Here is a 19506-nt window from a genome sequence, read left to right as displayed (position 1 = left end):
CAGAGAGGGATCTATTTCTATAAATTATATAGAGTCATTACACACAGAGGGATCTATTCCTATATATTATATAGAGTCATTACACACAGAGGGATCTATTCCTATATATTATATAGAGTCATTACACATAGAGGGATGATCTGTTCCTATATATTATATAGAGTCATTACACAGAGAGGGATCTATTTCTATATATTATATAGAGTCATTACACACAGAGGGATCTATTCCTATATATTATATAGAGTCATTACACACAGAGGGATCTATTCCTATATATTATATAGAGTCATTACACACAGAGGGATCTATTCCTATATATTCTATAGAGTCATTACACACAGAGGGATCTATTCCTATATATTATAGAGTCACTACACACAGAGGGATATATTCCTATATATTATATAGAGTCATTACACACAGAGGGATCTATTTCACGTGTGTATTTTACACCCTGTGCAGAATTATTAGGCAAGTTGTATTTTAGAGGATTTTTTTTTATTATTGATCAACAACTATGTTCTCAATCAACCCAAAAGACTCATAAATATCAAAGCTTAATATTTTTGGCAGTTGGAGGGGTTTTTAGATTTGGCTTCTTAGGGGGATCTGTTTGTGCAGGTAACTATTACTGTGCAGAATTATTAGGCAACTTAACAAAAACCAAATCTATTCCCATCTCACTTGTTTATTGTCACCAGGTAAACCCATATAACTGCACAAAATGTAGAAATAAACATTTCTGACATGCAAAAACAAAACCCAAAAAATGAGTGAGTAATATCGCCCCCTTTCTTTCTGATGACACTCAACAGCCGACCATCCATAGATTCTGTCATTGCTTGATCTGTTTACGATCCACATTGCGTGCAGCAGCCACCACAGCCTCCAGACACCACAGCCTCCAGACACCACAGCCTCCAGACACCACAGCCTCCAGACACTGCTCCCAGAGGTGGACTGTTCTCCCTCCCTGTAGGTCTCACATTTTATGAGGGACCACAGGTTCTCTATGGGGTTCAGATCAGGTGAACAAGGGGGCCATGTCATTATTTTTTCATCTTTTAGACCTTTACTGGCCAGCCGCGCTGTGGAGTAGTTGGATGCATGTGATGGAGCATTGTCCTGCAGGAAAATCAGGTTTTTCTTGATCGATAGCGACTTCTTCCTGTACCACTGCTTGAAGAAGTTGTCTTCCAGAAACTGGCAGTAGGTCTGGGAGTTGAGCTTTCTCCATCCTCAACCTGAAAAGGTCCCACAAGTTGATCTTTGCTGATCTCAGCCCATACCAGTGCCCACCTCCACCTTGCTGGGGTCTGAGTCGGAGTGGAGGTCTCTGCCCTTTACTGATCCAACCTCTGGCCCATCCATCTGCCCATCAAGAGTCACTCTCATTTCATCAGTCCATAAAACCTGTGAAGAATCAGTCTTCAGATATTTCTTGGCCCAGTCTTGAGGTTTTATCTTCTGTTTCTTGGTCAGAGGTGGTGGTTTTCAGCCTTCCTTACCTTGGCCTGTCCCTGAGTATGGCGCACCTTGTGCTTTTTGATACTCCAGTAACGTTGCAGCTCTGAAATATGGCCAAACTGGTGGCAAATGGCATCTTGGCAGCTTCACGCTTGATTTTCCTCAATTCATGGGCAGTTATTTTGCGCCTTTTTTGCCCAGCACGCTTCTCGCGACCCTGTTGGTTATTTGCCATGAAACGCTTGATTGTTCGGTGATCACGCTTCAAAAGTTTGGCAATTTCAAGACTCTGCATCCCTCTGCAAGACATTCACAATATGGACTTTTCAGAGCCCGTCACATCTCTCTTCTGACCCATTTTCCAAAGGAAAGGAAGTTGCCTAATAATGAAGCCCCCCTTATATAGGGTGTTGAGGTCATTACACCGCACCCCTCCTCATTACAGAGAGGCACATCACCGGATTTACTTCATTGGTTGTTTGCTCTCAGCCTATACAGCTTGGAGTAGGACGACATGTATAACAAGTGTCATGGGATCAAAATACTCATTTGCCTAATAATTCTGCACACGGTGTATTATTTTGACGCTGTATTGTATTCACGTTGTGTGATGCCGTTTCTTTTGCTTTGTGCAGTTTATTATCCTCAGTGATGATGGCGGCACTATATAGCATTATCTGGGCAGGTGCACTCGGCGCTGTACTTAGGCGCTGATTACACCAGTAGCATGGCGTCCATTTATAAAGCGCCGGGTCATCTATACCGAGTACCAAAACACAAATTGTATTCCTACAAAAGAAGAAATGCTCCTTTAATTTAATTTTTTTTTTTAGGTGCGGTAAATCTTCTCCATTTCTTTCCTGCGTCAGTAAAAGACATAAAAGCGGATTAGTCCCCGGTGCGGTTTCCTCGCGCTCGTCTGTGGATTTAGCATTCATCCAGCGTGCGGCTGTGTGTTTGGGTAGTAAATGGAGCAGACAATTCCCAGCTCGGCGGCGGCAAAGTGGTCATGTGACCTCTGTGGAAAACTCGCTGGAGACCGAGCGCTCGCTCCGAGTGTGCCTCTCCCCATACACAGATCAATAACCCACAAACCGCGTCAAAATCCACAGCCGGTGGGGGGAATCATTTACTGCACGGACGCCCGGCCGCAGACACTGCCCGCGAGTGTGCTGTAATGTAGGGAATATCTACATATTCTGGAGTCTAGTTTAATATTTTATAATGTGTTATCAGTGGGGATCGGTCCCCGGGGACCCCCCCCAATCCTAGCTCTCCATGGAAGGCACAATTGAAATGATCAGTTACTTATATTACAGCATTATCAGGTTAAACTCGTCCTTCACAATTCTGTCACTTTCAGATGCACTTTGTGTTTCAGTTCCTCACCATTTTCAATATATACGCTTGCTGTCAATGAATGGAAATAGTGAGGAGGAGCACTACCATGCTCGTAACTAGTGATGAGCGGGCACTACCATGCTCGGGTGCTCTGTACTCGTAACTAGTGATGAGCGGGCACTACCATGCTCGGGTACTCAGTACTGGTAACTAGGGATGAGCGGGCACTACCATGCTCGTAACTAGTGATGAGCGGGCACTACCATGCTCGTAACTAGTGATGAGCGGGCACTACCATGCTCGTAACTAGTGATGAGCGGGCACTACCATGCTCGTAACTAGTAATGACCGGGCACTACCATGCTCGTAACTAGTGATGAGCGGGCACTACCATGCTCGGTACTTGCAAGCAAGCGTTCATCACTAATGATAAGATTCTGTCTGCAGCCACCACTAGGGGGAGCTCCCTGTATACAGAGATACATGATAAGATCCTGTCTGCAGACACCACTAGGGGGAGCTCCCTGTATACAGAGATACATGATAAGATCCTGTCTGCAGCCACCACTAGGGGGAGCTCCATGTATACAGAGATACATGATAAGATCCTGTCTGCAGCCACCACTAGGGGGAGCTCCCTGTATACAGAGATACATGATAAGATTCTGTCTGCAGCCACCACTAGGGGGAGCTCCCTGTATACGAAGATACATGATAAGATCCTGTCTGCAGCCACCACTAGGGGGAGCTCCATGTATGCAGAGATACATGATAAGATCCTGTCTGCAGCCACCACTAGGGGGAGCTCCCTGTATACAGAGATACATGATAAGATTCTGTCTGCAGCCACCACTAGGGGGAGCTCCCTGTATACAGAGATACATGATAAGATCCTGTCTGCAGACACCACTAGGGGGAGCTCCCTGTATACAGAGATACATGATAAGATCCTGTCTGCAGCCACCACTAGGGGGAGCTCCATGTATACAGAGATACATGATAAGATCCTGTCTGCAGCCACCACTAGGGGGAGCTCCCTGTATACAGAGATACATGATAAGATTCTGTCTGCAGCCACCACTAGGGGGAGCTCCCTGTATACAGAGATACATGATGAGATTCTGTCTGCAGCCACCACTAGGGGGAGCTCCATGTATACAGAGATACATGATAAGATTCTGTCTGCAGCCACCACTAGGGGGAGCTCCCTGTATACAGAGATACATGATAAGATCCTGTCTGCAGCCACCACTAGGGGGAGCTCCCTGTATACAGAGATACATGATAAGATCCTGTCTGCAGCCACCACTAGGGGGAGCTCCCTGTATACAGAGATACATGATAAGATTCTCTGTCTGCAGCCACCACTAGGGGGAGCTCCCTGTATACAGAGATACATGATAAGATCCTGTCTGCAGCCACCACTAGGGGGAGCTCCCTGTATACAGAGATACATGATAAGATCCTGTCTGCAGTCACCATTAGGGGGAGCTCTCTGTATACAGAGATACATGATAAGATCCTGTCTGCAGTCACCACTAGGGGGAGCTCCCTGTATACAGAGATACATGATTAGATTCTGTCTGCAGCCACCACTAGGGGGAGCTCCCTGTATACAGAGATACATGATAAGATCTTCTCTACAGTCACCACTAGGGGGAGCTCCCTGTATACAGAGATACATGATAAGATCTTGTCTACAGTCACCACTAGAGGGAGCTCCCTGTATACAGAGATACATGATAAGATCCTGTCTGCAGCCACCACTAGGGGGAGCTCCCTGTATACAGAGATACATGATAAGACCCTGTCTGCAGCCACCACTAGGGGGATCTCCCTGTATACAGAGATACATGATAAGATTCTGTCTGCAGCCACCACTAGGGGGAGCTCCCTGTATACAGAGATACATGATAAGATCTTGTCTGCAGCCACCACTAGGAGAAGCTCCCTGTATACAGAGATACATGATAAGATCCTGTCTGCAGCCACCACTAGGGGGAGCTCCCTGTATACAGAGATACATGATAAGATCCTGTCTGCAGCCACCAATAGGGGGAGCTCCCTGTATACTGAGATGCATGATAAGATCCTGTCTGTGGCCACCACTAGGGGGAGCTCCCTGTATACAGAGATACATGATAAGACCCTGTCTGCAGCCACCACTAGGGGGAGCTCCCTGTATACAGAGATACATGATAAGACCCTGTCTGCAGCCACCACTAGGGGGAGCTCCCTGTATACAGAGTTACATGATAAGACCCTGTCTGCAGCCACCACTGGAGGGAGCTCCTTGTTTACAGAGATACATGATAAGATCCTGTCTGCAGCCACCACTAGGGGGAGCTCCCTGTATACAGAGTTACATGATAAGACCCTGTCTGCAGCCACCACTGGAGGGAGCTCCTTGTTTACAGAGATACATGATAAGATCCTGTCTGCAGCCACCACTAGGGGGAGCTCCCTGTATAGAGGGATACATGATAAGATCCTGTCTGCAGTCACCTCTACGGGGAGCTCCCTGTATACAGAGATACATGATAAGATCCTGTCTGCAGCCACCACTAGGGGGAGCTGCCTGTATACAGAGTTACATGATAAGACCCTGTCTGCAGCCACCACTAGGGGGAGCTCCCTGTATACAGAGATACATGATAAGATCCTGTCTGCAGCCACCACTAGGGGGAACTCCCTGTATACAGAGATACATGATAAGATCCTGTCTGCAGCCACCACTAGGGGGAACTCCCTGTATACAGAGATACATGATAAGATTCTGTCTGCAGTCACCACTAGGGGGAGCTCCCTGTATACAGAGATACATGATAAGATCCTGTCTACAGCCACCACTAGGGGGAGCTCCCTGTATACAGAGATACATGATAAGACCCTGTCTGCAGCCACCACTAGGGGGAGCTCCCTGTATACAGAGATACATGATAAGATCCTGTCTGCAGTCACCACTAGGGGGAGCTCCCTGTATACAGAGATACATGATAAGATCCTGTCTGCAGACACCACTAGGGGGAGCTCCCTGTATACAGAGATACATGATAAGATCCTGTCTGCAGCCACCACTAGGGGGAGCTCCATGTATACAGAGATACATGATAAGATCCTGTCTGCAGCCACCACTAGGGGGAGCTCCCTGTATACAGAGATACATGATAAGATTCTGTCTGCAGCCACCACTAGGGGGAGCTCCCTGTATACAGAGATACATGATGAGATTCTGTCTGCAGCCACCACTAGGGGGAGCTCCATGTATACAGAGATACATGATAAGATTCTGTCTGCAGCCACCACTAGGGGGAGCTCCCTGTATACAGAGATACATGATAAGATCCTGTCTGCAGCCACCACTAGGGGGAGCTCCCTGTATACAGAGATACATGATAAGATCCTGTCTGCAGCCACCACTAGGGGGAGCTCCCTGTATACAGAGATACATGATAAGATTCTCTGTCTGCAGCCACCACTAGGGGGAGCTCCCTGTATACAGAGATACATGATAAGATCCTGTCTGCAGCCACCACTAGGGGGAGCTCCCTGTATACAGAGATACATGATAAGATCCTGTCTGCAGTCACCATTAGGGGGAGCTCTCTGTATACAGAGATACATGATAAGATCCTGTCTGCAGTCACCACTAGGGGGAGCTCCCTGTATACAGAGATACATGATTAGATTCTGTCTGCAGCCACCACTAGGGGGAGCTCCCTGTATACAGAGATACATGATAAGATCTTCTCTACAGTCACCACTAGGGGGAGCTCCCTGTATACAGAGATACATGATAAGATCTTGTCTACAGTCACCACTAGAGGGAGCTCCCTGTATACAGAGATACATGATAAGATCCTGTCTGCAGCCACCACTAGGGGGAGCTCCCTGTATACAGAGATACATGATAAGACCCTGTCTGCAGCCACCACTAGGGGGATCTCCCTGTATACAGAGATACATGATAAGATTCTGTCTGCAGCCACCACTAGGGGGAGCTCCCTGTATACAGAGATACATGATAAGATCTTGTCTGCAGCCACCACTAGGAGAAGCTCCCTGTATACAGAGATACATGATAAGATCCTGTCTGCAGCCACCACTAGGGGGAGCTCCCTGTATACAGAGATACATGATAAGATCCTGTCTGCAGCCACCAATAGGGGGAGCTCCCTGTATACTGAGATGCATGATAAGATCCTGTCTGTGGCCACCACTAGGGGGAGCTCCCTGTATACAGAGATACATGATAAGACCCTGTCTGCAGCCACCACTAGGGGGAGCTCCCTGTATACAGAGATACATGATAAGACCCTGTCTGCAGCCACCACTAGGGGGAGCTCCCTGTATACAGAGTTACATGATAAGACCCTGTCTGCAGCCACCACTGGAGGGAGCTCCTTGTTTACAGAGATACATGATAAGATCCTGTCTGCAGCCACCACTAGGGGGAGCTCCCTGTATACAGAGTTACATGATAAGACCCTGTCTGCAGCCACCACTGGAGGGAGCTCCTTGTTTACAGAGATACATGATAAGATCCTGTCTGCAGCCACCACTAGGGGGAGCTCCCTGTATAGAGGGATACATGATAAGATCCTGTCTGCAGTCACCTCTACGGGGAGCTCCCTGTATACAGAGATACATGATAAGATCCTGTCTGCAGCCACCACTAGGGGGAGCTGCCTGTATACAGAGTTACATGATAAGACCCTGTCTGCAGCCACCACTAGGGGGAGCTCCCTGTATACAGAGATACATGATAAGATCCTGTCTGCAGCCACCACTAGGGGGAACTCCCTGTATACAGAGATACATGATAAGATCCTGTCTGCAGCCACCACTAGGGGGAACTCCCTGTATACAGAGATACATGATAAGATTCTGTCTGCAGTCACCACTAGGGGGAGCTCCCTGTATACAGAGATACATGATAAGATCCTGTCTACAGCCACCACTAGGGGGAGCTCCCTGTATACAGAGATACATGATAAGACCCTGTCTGCAGCCACCACTAGGGGGAGCTCCCTGTATACAGAGATACATGATAAGATCCTGTCTGCAGTCACCACTAGGGGGAGCTCCTTGTTTACAAGTACCGATCACGGTCGGTAATGGTCGCTCATCTCTAAATGGAATCTTCCTTTTTCCATTGAGAAACTAATAGATAAGTGACTTGTTGTTGCTCACTTTTGATGTATACACGGCATGTGCTCAGTGCACGCTCCCCTCGCCTCTCGCCATCCTCCGCTATTGACTGATTACCATGTTACTGTTACAGCCGCAGTTTGTTACAGTGTATCAGTATAGATCCTTTCTCAGGATTTGGTCACATGTTTAATTTTTATTTCCATTTTTTTTTATCCTTTTTTGTGGCGCAAAACTAAGCTAAGAAGCCTTCTTTTTTTACCAAATGGTTTAATGGAGCCATTCACCCACACGGTTTCTTTTTTTTTTTTTTCATTTTTTCCACTTTTTTTTTTTTAACAGATCCGTTTGCAAGTCAATGGAAAAAAAGTTGTTTTTAGCTAATGGACGAGAAATAAAAAAAAACGAAGACAAACGTGAACGTGGTGGATCCCAGCTGAGGGTCTGAGGTTGGCTGTGCGGTCTCGTCTGCTCTCCCTCTCCAGCTCTCTGCTCAGTATCTCTGGGTCTGAGGTTGGCTGCGCGGTCTCGTCTGCTCTCCCTCTCCGTCTCTCCAGCTCTCTGCTCAGTATCTCTGGGTCTGAGGTTGGCTGCGCAGTCTCGTCTGCTCTCCTTCTCCGTCTCTCCAGCTCTCTGCTCAGTATCTCTAGTCTGAGGTTGGCTGTGCGGTCTCGTCTGCTCTCCCTCTCCGTCTCTCCAGCTCTTTGCTCAGTATCTCTAGTCTGAGGTTGGCTGTGCGGTCTCGTCTGCTCTCCCTCTCCATCTCTCCAGCTCTCTGCTCAGTATCTCTGGGTCTGAGGTTGGCTGCGCGGTCTCGTTTGCTCTCCCTCTCCAGCTCTCTGCTCAGTATCTCTTGGTCTGAGGTTGGCTGCGCGGTCTCGTCTGCTCTCCATCTCCGTCTCTCCAGCTCTCTGCTCAGTATCTATGGGTCTGAGGTAGGCTGCGCGGTCTCGTCTGCTCTCCCTCTCCGTCTCTCCAGCTCTCTGCTCAGTATCTCTGGGTCTGAGGTTGGCTGCGCAGTCTCGTCTGCTCTCCTTCTCCGTCTCTCCAGCTCTCTGCTCAGTATCTCTAGTCTGAGGTTGGCTGTGCGGTCTCGTCTGCTCTCCCTCTCCGTCTCTCCAGCTCTCTGCTCAGTATCTCTGGGTCTGAGGTAGGCTGCGCGGTCTCGTCTGCTCTCCCTCTCCGTCTCTCCAGCTCTCTGCTCAGTATCTCTGGGTCTGAGGTTGGCTGCGCAGTCTCGTCTGCTCTCCTTCTCCGTCTCTCCAGCTCTCTGCTCAGTATCTCTAGTCTGAGGTTGGCTGTGCGGTCTCGTCTGCTCTCCCTCTCCGTCTCTCCAGCTCTTTGCTCAGTATCTCTAGTCTGAGGTTGGCTGTGCGGTCTCGTCTGCTCTCCCTCTCCATCTCTCCAGCTCTCTGCTCAGTATCTCTGGGTCTGAGGTTGGCTGCGCGGTCTCGTTTGCTCTCCCTCTCCAGCTCTCTGCTCAGTATCTCTTGGTCTGAGGTTGGCTGCGCGGTCTCGTCTGCTCTCCATCTCCGTCTCTCCAGCTCTCTGGTCAGTATCTATGGGTCTGAGGTTGGCTGCGCGGTCTCGTCTGCTCTCCATCTCCGTCTCTCCAGCTCTCTGCTCAGTATCTATGGGTCTGAGGTTGGCTGTGTGGTCTCGTCTGCTCTCCATCTCCGTCTCTCCAGCTCTCTGCTCAGTATCTATGGGTCTGAGGTTGGCTGCGCGGTCTCGTCTGCTCTCCCTCTCCAGCTCTCCAGCTCTCTGCTCAGTATCTCTGGCTCTGAGGTTGGCTGTGCGGTCTCGTCTGCTCTCCCTCTCCAGCTCTCTGCTCAGTATCTATGGGTCTGAGGTTGGCTGCGCGGTCTCGTCTGCTCTCCCTCTCCAGCTCTCCAGCTCTCTGCTCAGTATCTCTGGCTCTGAGGTTGGCTGTGCGGTCTCGTCTGCTCTCCCTCTCCAGCTCTCTGCTCAGTATCTCTTGGTCTGAGGTTGCCTGCGCGGTCTCGTCTGCTCTCCATCTCTCCAGCTCTCTGCTCAATATCTCTGGGTCTGAGGTTGGCTGTGCGGTCTCGTCTGCTCTCCCTCTCCGTCTCTCCAGCTCTCTGCTCAGTATCTCTGGGTCTGAGGTTGGCTGTGCGGTCTCGTCTGCTCTCCTTCTCCGTCTCTCCAGCTCTCTGCTCAGTATCTCTGGGTCTGAGGTTGGCTGTGCGGTCTCGTCTGCTCTCCCTCTCCAGCTCTCTGCTCAGTATCTCTGGGTCTGAGGTTGGCTGTGCGGTCTCGTCTGCTCTCCCTCTCCAGCTCTCTGCTCAGTATCTCTGGGTCTGAGGTTGGCTGTGTGGTCTCGTCTGCTCTCCCTCTCCGTCTCTCCAGCTCTCTGTTGGCTGCGCGGTCTCATCTGCTCTCCCTCTCCAGCTCTCTGCTCAGTATCTCTGGGTCTGAGGTTGGCTGTGCGGTCTCGTCTGCTCTCCCTGTCCGTCTCTCCAGCTCTCTGCTCAGTATCTCTGGGTCTGAGGTAGGCTGCGCGGTCTCGTCTGCTCTCCCTCTCCGTCTCTCCAGCTCTCTGCTCAGTATCTCTGGGTCTGAGGTAGGCTGTGCGGTCTCGTCTGCTCTCCCTCTCCGTCTCTCCAGCTCTCTGCTCAGTATCTCTGGGTCTGAGGTTGGCTGCGCGGTCTCGTCTGCTCTCCCTCTCCGTCTCTCCAGCTCTCTGCTCAGTATCTCTGGGTCTGAGGTAGGCTGTGCGGTCTCGTCTGCTCTCCCTCTCCAGCTCTCTGCTCAGTATCTCTGGGTCTGAGGTTGGCTGTGCGGTCTCGTCTGCTCTCCCTCTCCGTCTCTCCAGCTCTCTGCTCAGTATCTCTGGGTCTGAGGTAGGCTGTGCGGTCTCGTCTGCTCTCCCTCTCCGTCTCTCCAGCTTTCTGCTCAGTATCTCTGGGTCTGAGGTAGGCTGTGCGGTCTCGTCTGCTCTTCCTCTCCGTCTCTCCAGCTCTCTGCTCAGTATCTCTGGGTCTGAGGTTGGCTGTGCGGTCTCGTCTGCTCTCCCTCTCCGTCTCTCCAGCTCTCTGCTCAGTATCTCTGGGTCTGAGGTTGGCTGCGCGGTCTCGTCTGCTCTCCCTCTCCGTCTCTCCAGCTCTCTGCTCAGTATCTCTGGGTCTGAGGTTGGCTGTGTGGTCTCGTCTGCTCTCCCTCTCCGTCTCTCCAGCTCTCTGCTCAGTATCTCTGGGTCTGAGGTTGGCTGCGCAGTCTCGTCTGATCTCCCTCTCCAGCTCTCTGCTCAGTATCTCTGGGTCTGAGGTAGGCTGTGCGGTCTCGTCTGCTCTCCCTCTCCGTCTCTCCAGCTCTCTGCTCAGTATCTCTGGGTCTGAGGTAGGCTGTGCGGTCTCGTCTGCTCTTCCTCTCCGTCTCTCCAGCTCTCTGCTCAGTATCCCTGGGTCTGAGGTTGGCTGTGCGGTCTCGTCTGCTCTCCGTCTCTCCAGCTCTCTGCTCAGTATCTCTGGGTCTGAGGTTGGCTGCGCGGTCTCGTCTGCTGTCCCTCTCCATCTCTCCAGCTCTCTCCTCAGGATCTCTGGGTCTGAGGTTGGCTGCGCGGTCTCGTCTGCTCTCCCTCTCCATCTCTCCAGCTCTCTCCTCAGTATCTCTGGGTCTGAGGTTGGCTGCGCAGTCTCGTCTGCTCTCCCTCTCCAGCTCTCTGCTCAATATCTCTGGGTCTGAGGTTGGCTGTGTGGTCTCGTCTGCTCTCCCTCTCCGTCTCTCCAGCTCTCTGCTCAGTATCTCTGGGTCTGAGGTAGGCTGTGCGGTCTCGTCTGATCTCCCTCTCCAGCTCTCTGCTCAGTATCTCTGGGTCTGAGGTTGGCTATGCGGTCTCGTCTGCTCTCCCTCTTCGTCTCTCCAGCTCTCTGCTCAGTATCTCTGGGTCTGAGGTCTGCTGTGCGGTCTCGTCTGCTCTCCCTCTCCGTCTCTCCAGCTCTCTGCTCAGTATCTCTGGGTCTGAGGTAGGCTGTGCGGTCTCGTCTGCTCTCCCTCTCCGTCTCTCCAGCTCTCTGCTCAGTATCTCTGGGTCTGAGGTTGGCTGCGCGGTCTCGTCTGCTCTCCCTCTCCGTCTCTCCAGCTCTCTGCTCAGTATCTCTGGGTCTGAGGTTGGCTGCGCGGTCTCGTCTGCTCTCCCTCTCTGTCTCTCCAGCTCTCTCCTCAGTATCTCTGGGTCTGAGGTTGGCTGCGCGGTCTCGTCTGCTCTCCCTCTCCGTCTCTCCAGCTCTCTGCTTAGTATTGATCTCGCAGCTCAGAGCGGACACGATTGATCGCTTCTTGGCTGTGAAGCCGGGTGTCTCTAATGATTGGCCCCTCCGTGTGAGCGAGATGCTATAGTCGTGGAAGGAATCACAGCTCCAGCAGAATCGGATGGGGGTTCTGGTTATTGGGGGGAATAAAATAAATTGGTTGGATTATGAGGGAGGGGGAGTCACATATTGGTGGTCTCATCAGGCGGTGGACTGGCCTTGTGTTTCTAGTGCCAGGAGTCTCTCACTTGCGGCAGGATGTGATCTGCATACACCCGTCACCCTATGTACAGTTGTACTCAAAAGTTTACACACCCCGGCAGAGAATATGAATGATAACACACAATTTTTTTTCCACTCATGGTTAGTGGTCGGGTGAAGCCATTTATTGTCATCTACTGTATTTTCTCTTTTTAAATCATATTGACAACCAAAATCATTCAAATGACCCTGATCAAAAGTTCACACACCCTAGTTCTTAATATCGTGTATTGCCCCCTCTAACATCAATGACAGCTTGAAGTCTTTTGTGGTAGTTGTGGATGAGGCTCCTTATTTTCTCAGATGGTAAAGCTGCACATTCTTCTTGGTCAGATGGTAAAGCTGCCCATTCTTCTTGGTCAGATGGTAAAGCTGTCCATTCTTTTTAGTCAGATGGTCAAGCCGCCCATTCTTCTTTGTCAGATGGTAAAGCCGCCCATTCTTTTTGGTCAGATGGTAAAGCTGCCCATTCTTCTTGGTCAGATGGTAAAGCTGTCCATCCTTCTTGGCGCCTCCAGTTCCTGTAAATTCCTGGGCTTTCTTGCATGAACTGCGCTCTTGAGTTCTCCCCAGAGTGGATCAATGATATTGAGGCCAGGAGACTGAAATGGCCACTCCAGAACCTTCACTTTGTTCTGCTGTAGCCAATGACAGGTTGAATTGGCCTTGTGTTTTGGATCATTGTCATGGTGGAACATCCAAGTACGTCCCGTGCGCAGCTTCCGAGCTGATGAGTGTAAATGTGCGTCCAGTATTTGCTGATAACGTGCTACATTCATCTTTCCTTCTGACCAAGTTTCCTAAGCCTTTGTAGCTCACTCATCCCCACATCATCAGTGATCCACCACCGTGCTTTACAGTAGGAATGGTGTTCCTTTCATCATAGGCCTTGTTGACTCCTCTCCAAATGTAACGTTTATGGTTGTGATCATGGTTTGGTTTTTAAAGGGCCCCTAATTTTGCATTTGTTAATCACAGTTTCAGCACTGCTGACTGGCATTATGAATTCCTTGGATATCTTTTTGTATCCCTTTCCTGTTTTATACAGTTCAACTATCTTTTCCCATAGATCCATTGACAATTTTTTGCTTTCCCCATGACTCACAATCCAGTGATGTCAGTGGCTGGAGGAAAGATGAAGAGTCTGTCTGGATCCCAGAAAGTCACTCAGCTTTTATGCACACACTGATTACAAGCAGACAGATCACAGGTGAGGATGTCACCTTTATTAGCCATTCACACCCATTTGTGTCACCTTCTGTGCATGAAAAAAAGATTGTGTTATCATTCATATTTTCTGAAAAAAGGCCAAGAAAGCAAAAAATCTGCCGGGGTGTGTAAACTTTTGAGCACAACTGTATATGGATATATTTACACACGACTCCATTTCTTGGAGTGATCTGGTATTGTTTCATACAATGTGCATTAATGTGCATAGGTGTACTATGCACAGGGACACTATATAGAGAAAAGTATGTGCCCCCCTCTACAGCCTCCTCCAGGAGCTTTTCTGTCCTCCATCATTATCCATAGACATCCATGTGGAGTCGGCCCCTCTCTTCCAGGAAGGTTTTATACAAGACTTTGGAGGCGTCTTTGGGAATTTTTGTGCCTTCATCCAGAAGAACGTTTGTGAGTTCAGACCCTTATGATGGGGGCACGTCTAGGTTTACAATCTCCAGTATTAGATTGGGCTGAGGCCGGTCATGTTCTTCTCCTCCATGTTTGTATGGAGCTTGTACACTGGGCACAGTCATGGGAAACAGAAAAGGATCTTTCCCAAACTGTTCCCATGAAGCTGGAAGCTAGAATTGTCCACAATGTCTTCTGTTGAAGATTAAGATTTCGCTTCACTGTAACTAAATGGCCACGGCCGCCCCCTGATACAGCCCGGAGCTTATCCTTCTCCATCAAACTGTACAGTGGGCACAATGCAGTCAGGGGGTAATGTTCTCCTTCACCAAACCCAGACTCCTCCATTAGACACAGATAGAGCAGTGTGATCTGTCACTGCACAGGACACGTCTCCTCCAGAGTCCAGTGGTGGCGGCTTTACACTGCTATAACCGATGCTCAGCATTGTGCTTGGTGATGTACGGCTCAGCATTGTGCTTGGGGATGTACGGCTCAGCATTGTGCTTGGTGATGTACGGCTCAGCATTGTGCTTGGTGATGTATGGCTCGGCATTGTGCTTGGTGATGTATGGCTCAGCAGTGTGCTTGGTGATGTACGGCTCAGCATTGTGCTTGGTGATGTACGGCTCAGCATTGTGCTTGGTGATGTACGGCTCGGCATTGTGATTGGTGATGTACGGCTCGGCATTGTGCTTGGTGATGTATGGCTCGGCATTGTGCTTGTTGATGTATGGCTCAGCATTGTGCTTGGTGATGTACGGCTCGGCATTGTGCTTGTTGATGTATGGCTCAGCATTGTGCTTGGTGATGTACGGCTCAGCATTGTGCTTGGTGATGTACGGCTCAGCATTGTGCTTGGTGATGTACGGCTCAGCATTGTGCTTGGTGATGTACAGCTCAGCATTGTGCCTGGTGATGTACGGCTCGGCATTGTGCTTGGTGATGTACGGCTCAGCATTGTGCCTGGTGATGTACGGCTGCAGCTGCTCGGATATGAAGCCCCCGGCAGGTGCAGTGTTTGTGCTGATGTTACCAGAGGAGGTCTGGACTCTGTAGTTATGGGGTCTTTTCTGCACTCGGCCCCCCGCTGTCTAATGTTACGGGGTCTCCACTTAGTTTCTGAGTTGCTGCGGCTCCTTCCACTTCTCAGTAATATCACTCACAGGTGATGGGGGAGATTCAGGAGGAGACGTGCTGAGCGGACGCAGGGTGTAATGCAGCAGTGATGCAGAGTATTATATATAAATAATGCAGGATTATACAGCTTTATTACTTGAAGTGTAAAGGATCCTGTATATATGAGGCTTGTGATCGGGCGGGGGAGCAGCGTCTTCTGTACAGCGGCAGCACTTTGTGATTGTGCTGCGCTCTGCTTCCATCGCTCGCACCCCGGGGTGAGCAGAATTATGCGTGCTTTGCAGATTTCTGCTCTTACTGTAAAACATTGCCATGAACAATGGCCACAAACAGCGGATTTAGTGGAGGAGCCTGAGCTGCGTCTCCAGAAATAGATGAGGTGTCCTGAGTGTGCGAGGAGATAACATTGTAGCACCCAGGACAATCGCTCCTGTACAGAGAAGACTATGGTGAATGGGGGGGGGGGGGGCGAGGCGGGGCTGGCACTGCTCAGAAGCTTTTCTCATCCACCTGCTTTTCAGAAATGTAACCCAACCAGAATAATACCCAGGACAGGGGCAGAAAATATGGGGATGGGGCAGATAATACAGAAAGGGTGCTCATAAAACAGGACTCGGATGGATAACACAAGAGAGGGACAGATAGTACGGGAGATGGGGCGGATAATACGGGAGATGGGGCGGATAATACAAGAGAGGCGGATAATACAGAAAGGGTGCTCATAAAACAGGACACAGATGGATAATACGAGAGATGGGGCGGATAATACGGGAGAGGGATAGATAATACAGGAGAGGAGCGGACAATACGGGAGAGGAACGGATAATACGGGAGAGGAGCGGATAATACGGGAGAGGGACAGATAATACGCGAGATGGGGTGGATAATACAGGAGAGGAGCAGATAATACGGGAGAGGGACGTATAATACAGGAGAGGGGCGGATAATATGGGAGAGGGGCGGATAATACGGGAGAGGGGTGGATAATACGGGAGAGGGACGGATAATACGGGAGAGGGACGGATAATACAGGAGGGGGCGGATAATACGAGAGAGGGGCGGATAATACAAGAGAGGGGAAGATGATACATGAGAGGGGCAGATAATGCAAGAGAGGGGCAGCTAATACGGGAGTGGAGCCGATAATGCAGGAGTGGGGCGGATAATGCAGGAGTGGGGCGGATAATACAAGAGAGGGCTGGATAATAGAAGAGAGGGGCGGATAATACAAGAGAGGGGCGGATAATGCAAGAGAGGGGCGGATAATGCAAGAGAGGGGCGGATAATGCAAGAGAGGGGCGGATAATGCAAGAGAGGGGCGGATAATGCAAGAGAGGGGCGGATAATGCGAGAGAGGGGCGGATAATGCGAGAGAGGGGCGGATAATGCAAGAGAGGGGCGGATAATGCAAGAGAGGGGCGGATAATACAAGAGAGGGGCGGATAATGCAAGAGAGGGGCGGATAATACAAGAGAGGGGCGGATAATGCGAGAGAGGGGCGGATAATACGAGAGAGGGGCGGATAATGCGAGAGAGAGGCGGATAATACAAGAGAGGGGCGGATAATGCAAGAGAGGGGCGGATAATGCAAGAGAGGGGCGGATAATGCAGTAGAAAATGGTGACAGTTTAGTAGGAGAAGTAGGCTGCAGTACGTTACGGGGGCAGATAATGGGAGGATAGGTGGGGAGACGGTATAGAAGAAGCGGTGAGATTAGACAGGCGGATAAGGCTGCAGATATTCTAATGAATGGGCCGGGGATGGAGCCGGTTATTACAACCACTGGCTGATATGAAGCCGAGCAGTAATGGACCTGTAAATAACATGGAGGCGGTGGCGGCAAAACACGAGGCCCGACTGATTCATGGCGCTTCCAGATTATTGGTCAGTAGGGAGACAACGCAAAGGAAGAAGATTAACCCTTTGCATCTTCCCAGTGAAACAATCCTTGCACTGGTCAGCGCTGGTCTGTAGACTTTTTCTCCTTTCTTCCCACCTAGTGATCTGGAGGTGTTCATGTCTCATCATCCAGTCTATGTGATGGGGGTGGTGTGTGGATCCCAACAGAGGATCAGATCTGCACCCTGGGTTTGTTTGATCTGTTAGATCTGATATAAAACAAGTATTTAATAGTAATGAGTTGTGCCACCCCCGAGGGACGTGTGAAGACGGCCATACTGGAAGGAGACAGCCCAATAAAGGGACGGTTCATGAATACAAATAATATCCTGCCTATTTGTGAAATCAGTGCTATGCCCCTTCTCCTGTCCCCCACACTGTAAGTCCCAGGCCTGTGTCTTCCGTCAGGAAGTAGCTAACTTCTCCTCCTAATTGGATTTCACTGGAAAGGAATATGATTACACGAAAAGAAAGAATATGCAACTAGTTTAATTCATTCACTTCAATACTGCTCCCCCTGTTCTGCATGTATTTGGGGTTCCATGCTATACCATCATGTAGGATGATGGGGGTCGCGGTGTCCGCGTCCTGCGCTGTTCTTTAACCTTCCACCAGACATTGTTTTCCCGGATATGATGTGCAAGGTCGGGAGCTTTGAGCCGCGAGCCCCTTCATTGTGTATATATATAGCCATGAATGTCAGCGCCATACGTCTTCACAGATCTGTGCGGAACGCTTCCCGTAACTTCACACAACTGGAGAGGCGCCACATCGTAATTAGCATATTTTTGGAACTACAGGATCACAGCTGCATTTCGCAAATTTGCCGTAGACATAGAGACACGTTTTCTCATTATGTTCAATCACCTACAAGCAAAAAATCTCCTATCATGGGGCGGAAATAAAAAAAAATGTATATACTGTATATATATATAGAATTTGTTAGATCAGCCTAGACTTCTCAAAAGGATCAAGACACCTTCTCATCTTTACCGAGTATGAATAAGCTAATGATGTGGCCAGTCGCCTATATAGAGATGTGGGGCTGTTTTTGGAAGGCAGCAGACATGTTTTTCTAACCTTTTTCACTCCGGTTACCAGATGAGGAGGTCTCCAATTTGTTGGTTTCGCCTTTCGGACTCTGCTGTTCTTCCATAAAGCTCTAATAGTCAGGATGGGTCTTACCTCTTGGCTTGAAGAACATGTCATGTTGGGATCTTGTGTTGATGGTTTTGGCAATGGTGTTTCGTAATGCTTTTCCTCATCCGTTGACTTACAGAGACAATATTTTATGTATGTCGTCTTCTATCCACGCAGGTCCTATCGTTGGGAGCCGACGTCCTTCCCGAGTACAAATTACAAGCTCCTCGTATCCACAAATGGACTATTCTCCATTATAGTCCCTTCAAGGCCGTCTGGGACTGGCTCATCCTCCTGCTCGTCATCTATACCGCCATCTTCACACCGTACTCAGCCGCCTTCCTACTGAATGACCAGGAGGAGCAGAAGGAAAACTGTGGCTACTCTTGCAACCCGCTCAGCGTGGTGGACTTGATGGTTGACATCATGTTCATTATCGACATCCTCATCAACTTCCGCACCACCTACGTCAACTCCAACGAAGAAGTGGTCAGCCACCCGGGCAAGATTGCCATCCACTACTTCAAAGGCTGGTTCCTCATCGACATGGTGGCTGCCATTCCTTTTGATCTTCTGATTTTTGGCTCCGGCTCCGAGGAGGTAAGGTGGTGCACTCTCTCGCTCTATGTTATGTTGTCACTGGCTGCCACCACGCTCCACCCTTTTCTTCCTGGCCGTGAGATATGTTTTTTTGTGATATATATGTCGCACATCAGAAAAAGGGAGGGGCTGCTCCTCAGGTATTCGTGTTCAGTCACCGGTATGGGAAGCCCAATAGGTTCCTGTAGCTTTGATGATCAGGGATCCACATAGACAGATATTGTGTACAATTTTTACCAGATGTTGGTACAGTAGATGGTGGTTGGCTTTGCATGTGTACTTATGTGTGTCAGTGCCTGGTTGTGTGTTTTGTTTGATATCAAGCTGTGTTCACACGCTAGGGAAAGATCATGCACCTTCCGGATGTTGTGATGGTTTTTAGCCCTTCACGACCTGGCTTGGTTTATACTTCTCTCCTATACCACTGACTTTCCACCACTCGGCTCCTGCTTCATTTCTGTATGGTCCAGCTTCTCAGGAGGTGTTGGACCTGTTTGTGCAAACCATAAATTCACTGGCTCTGCTCGTTCTGTCAAGTCTCGTGTTGTTTCACCGTTTCTGGTAGAAAACGGGGTCTACGTTATCATCGGATGCCATGGTT

General features: G+C 49.6%; 1 protein-coding gene across 1 annotated transcript in view; it reads left to right on the top strand.

The window, feature by feature from the left end:
* KCNH2 (potassium voltage-gated channel subfamily H member 2) overlaps window positions 1-19506 on the top strand; it is a 377203-nt gene that overhangs the window by 281097 nt on the left and 76600 nt on the right. Inside the window, exon 6 of the mRNA XM_075315765.1 lies at window positions 18483-18905. Coding sequence (XP_075171880.1) covers window positions 18483-18905 — 423 coding nt within the window. The remainder of the gene's footprint in view (window positions 1-18482; window positions 18906-19506) is intronic.

This window comes from Anomaloglossus baeobatrachus, chromosome 6 (genome assembly GCF_048569485.1).
Source record: "Anomaloglossus baeobatrachus isolate aAnoBae1 chromosome 6, aAnoBae1.hap1, whole genome shotgun sequence".
NCBI classification, from domain to species: domain Eukaryota; kingdom Metazoa; phylum Chordata; class Amphibia; order Anura; family Aromobatidae; genus Anomaloglossus; species Anomaloglossus baeobatrachus.
This window is presented reverse-complemented; position numbering and strand designations above follow the sequence as displayed.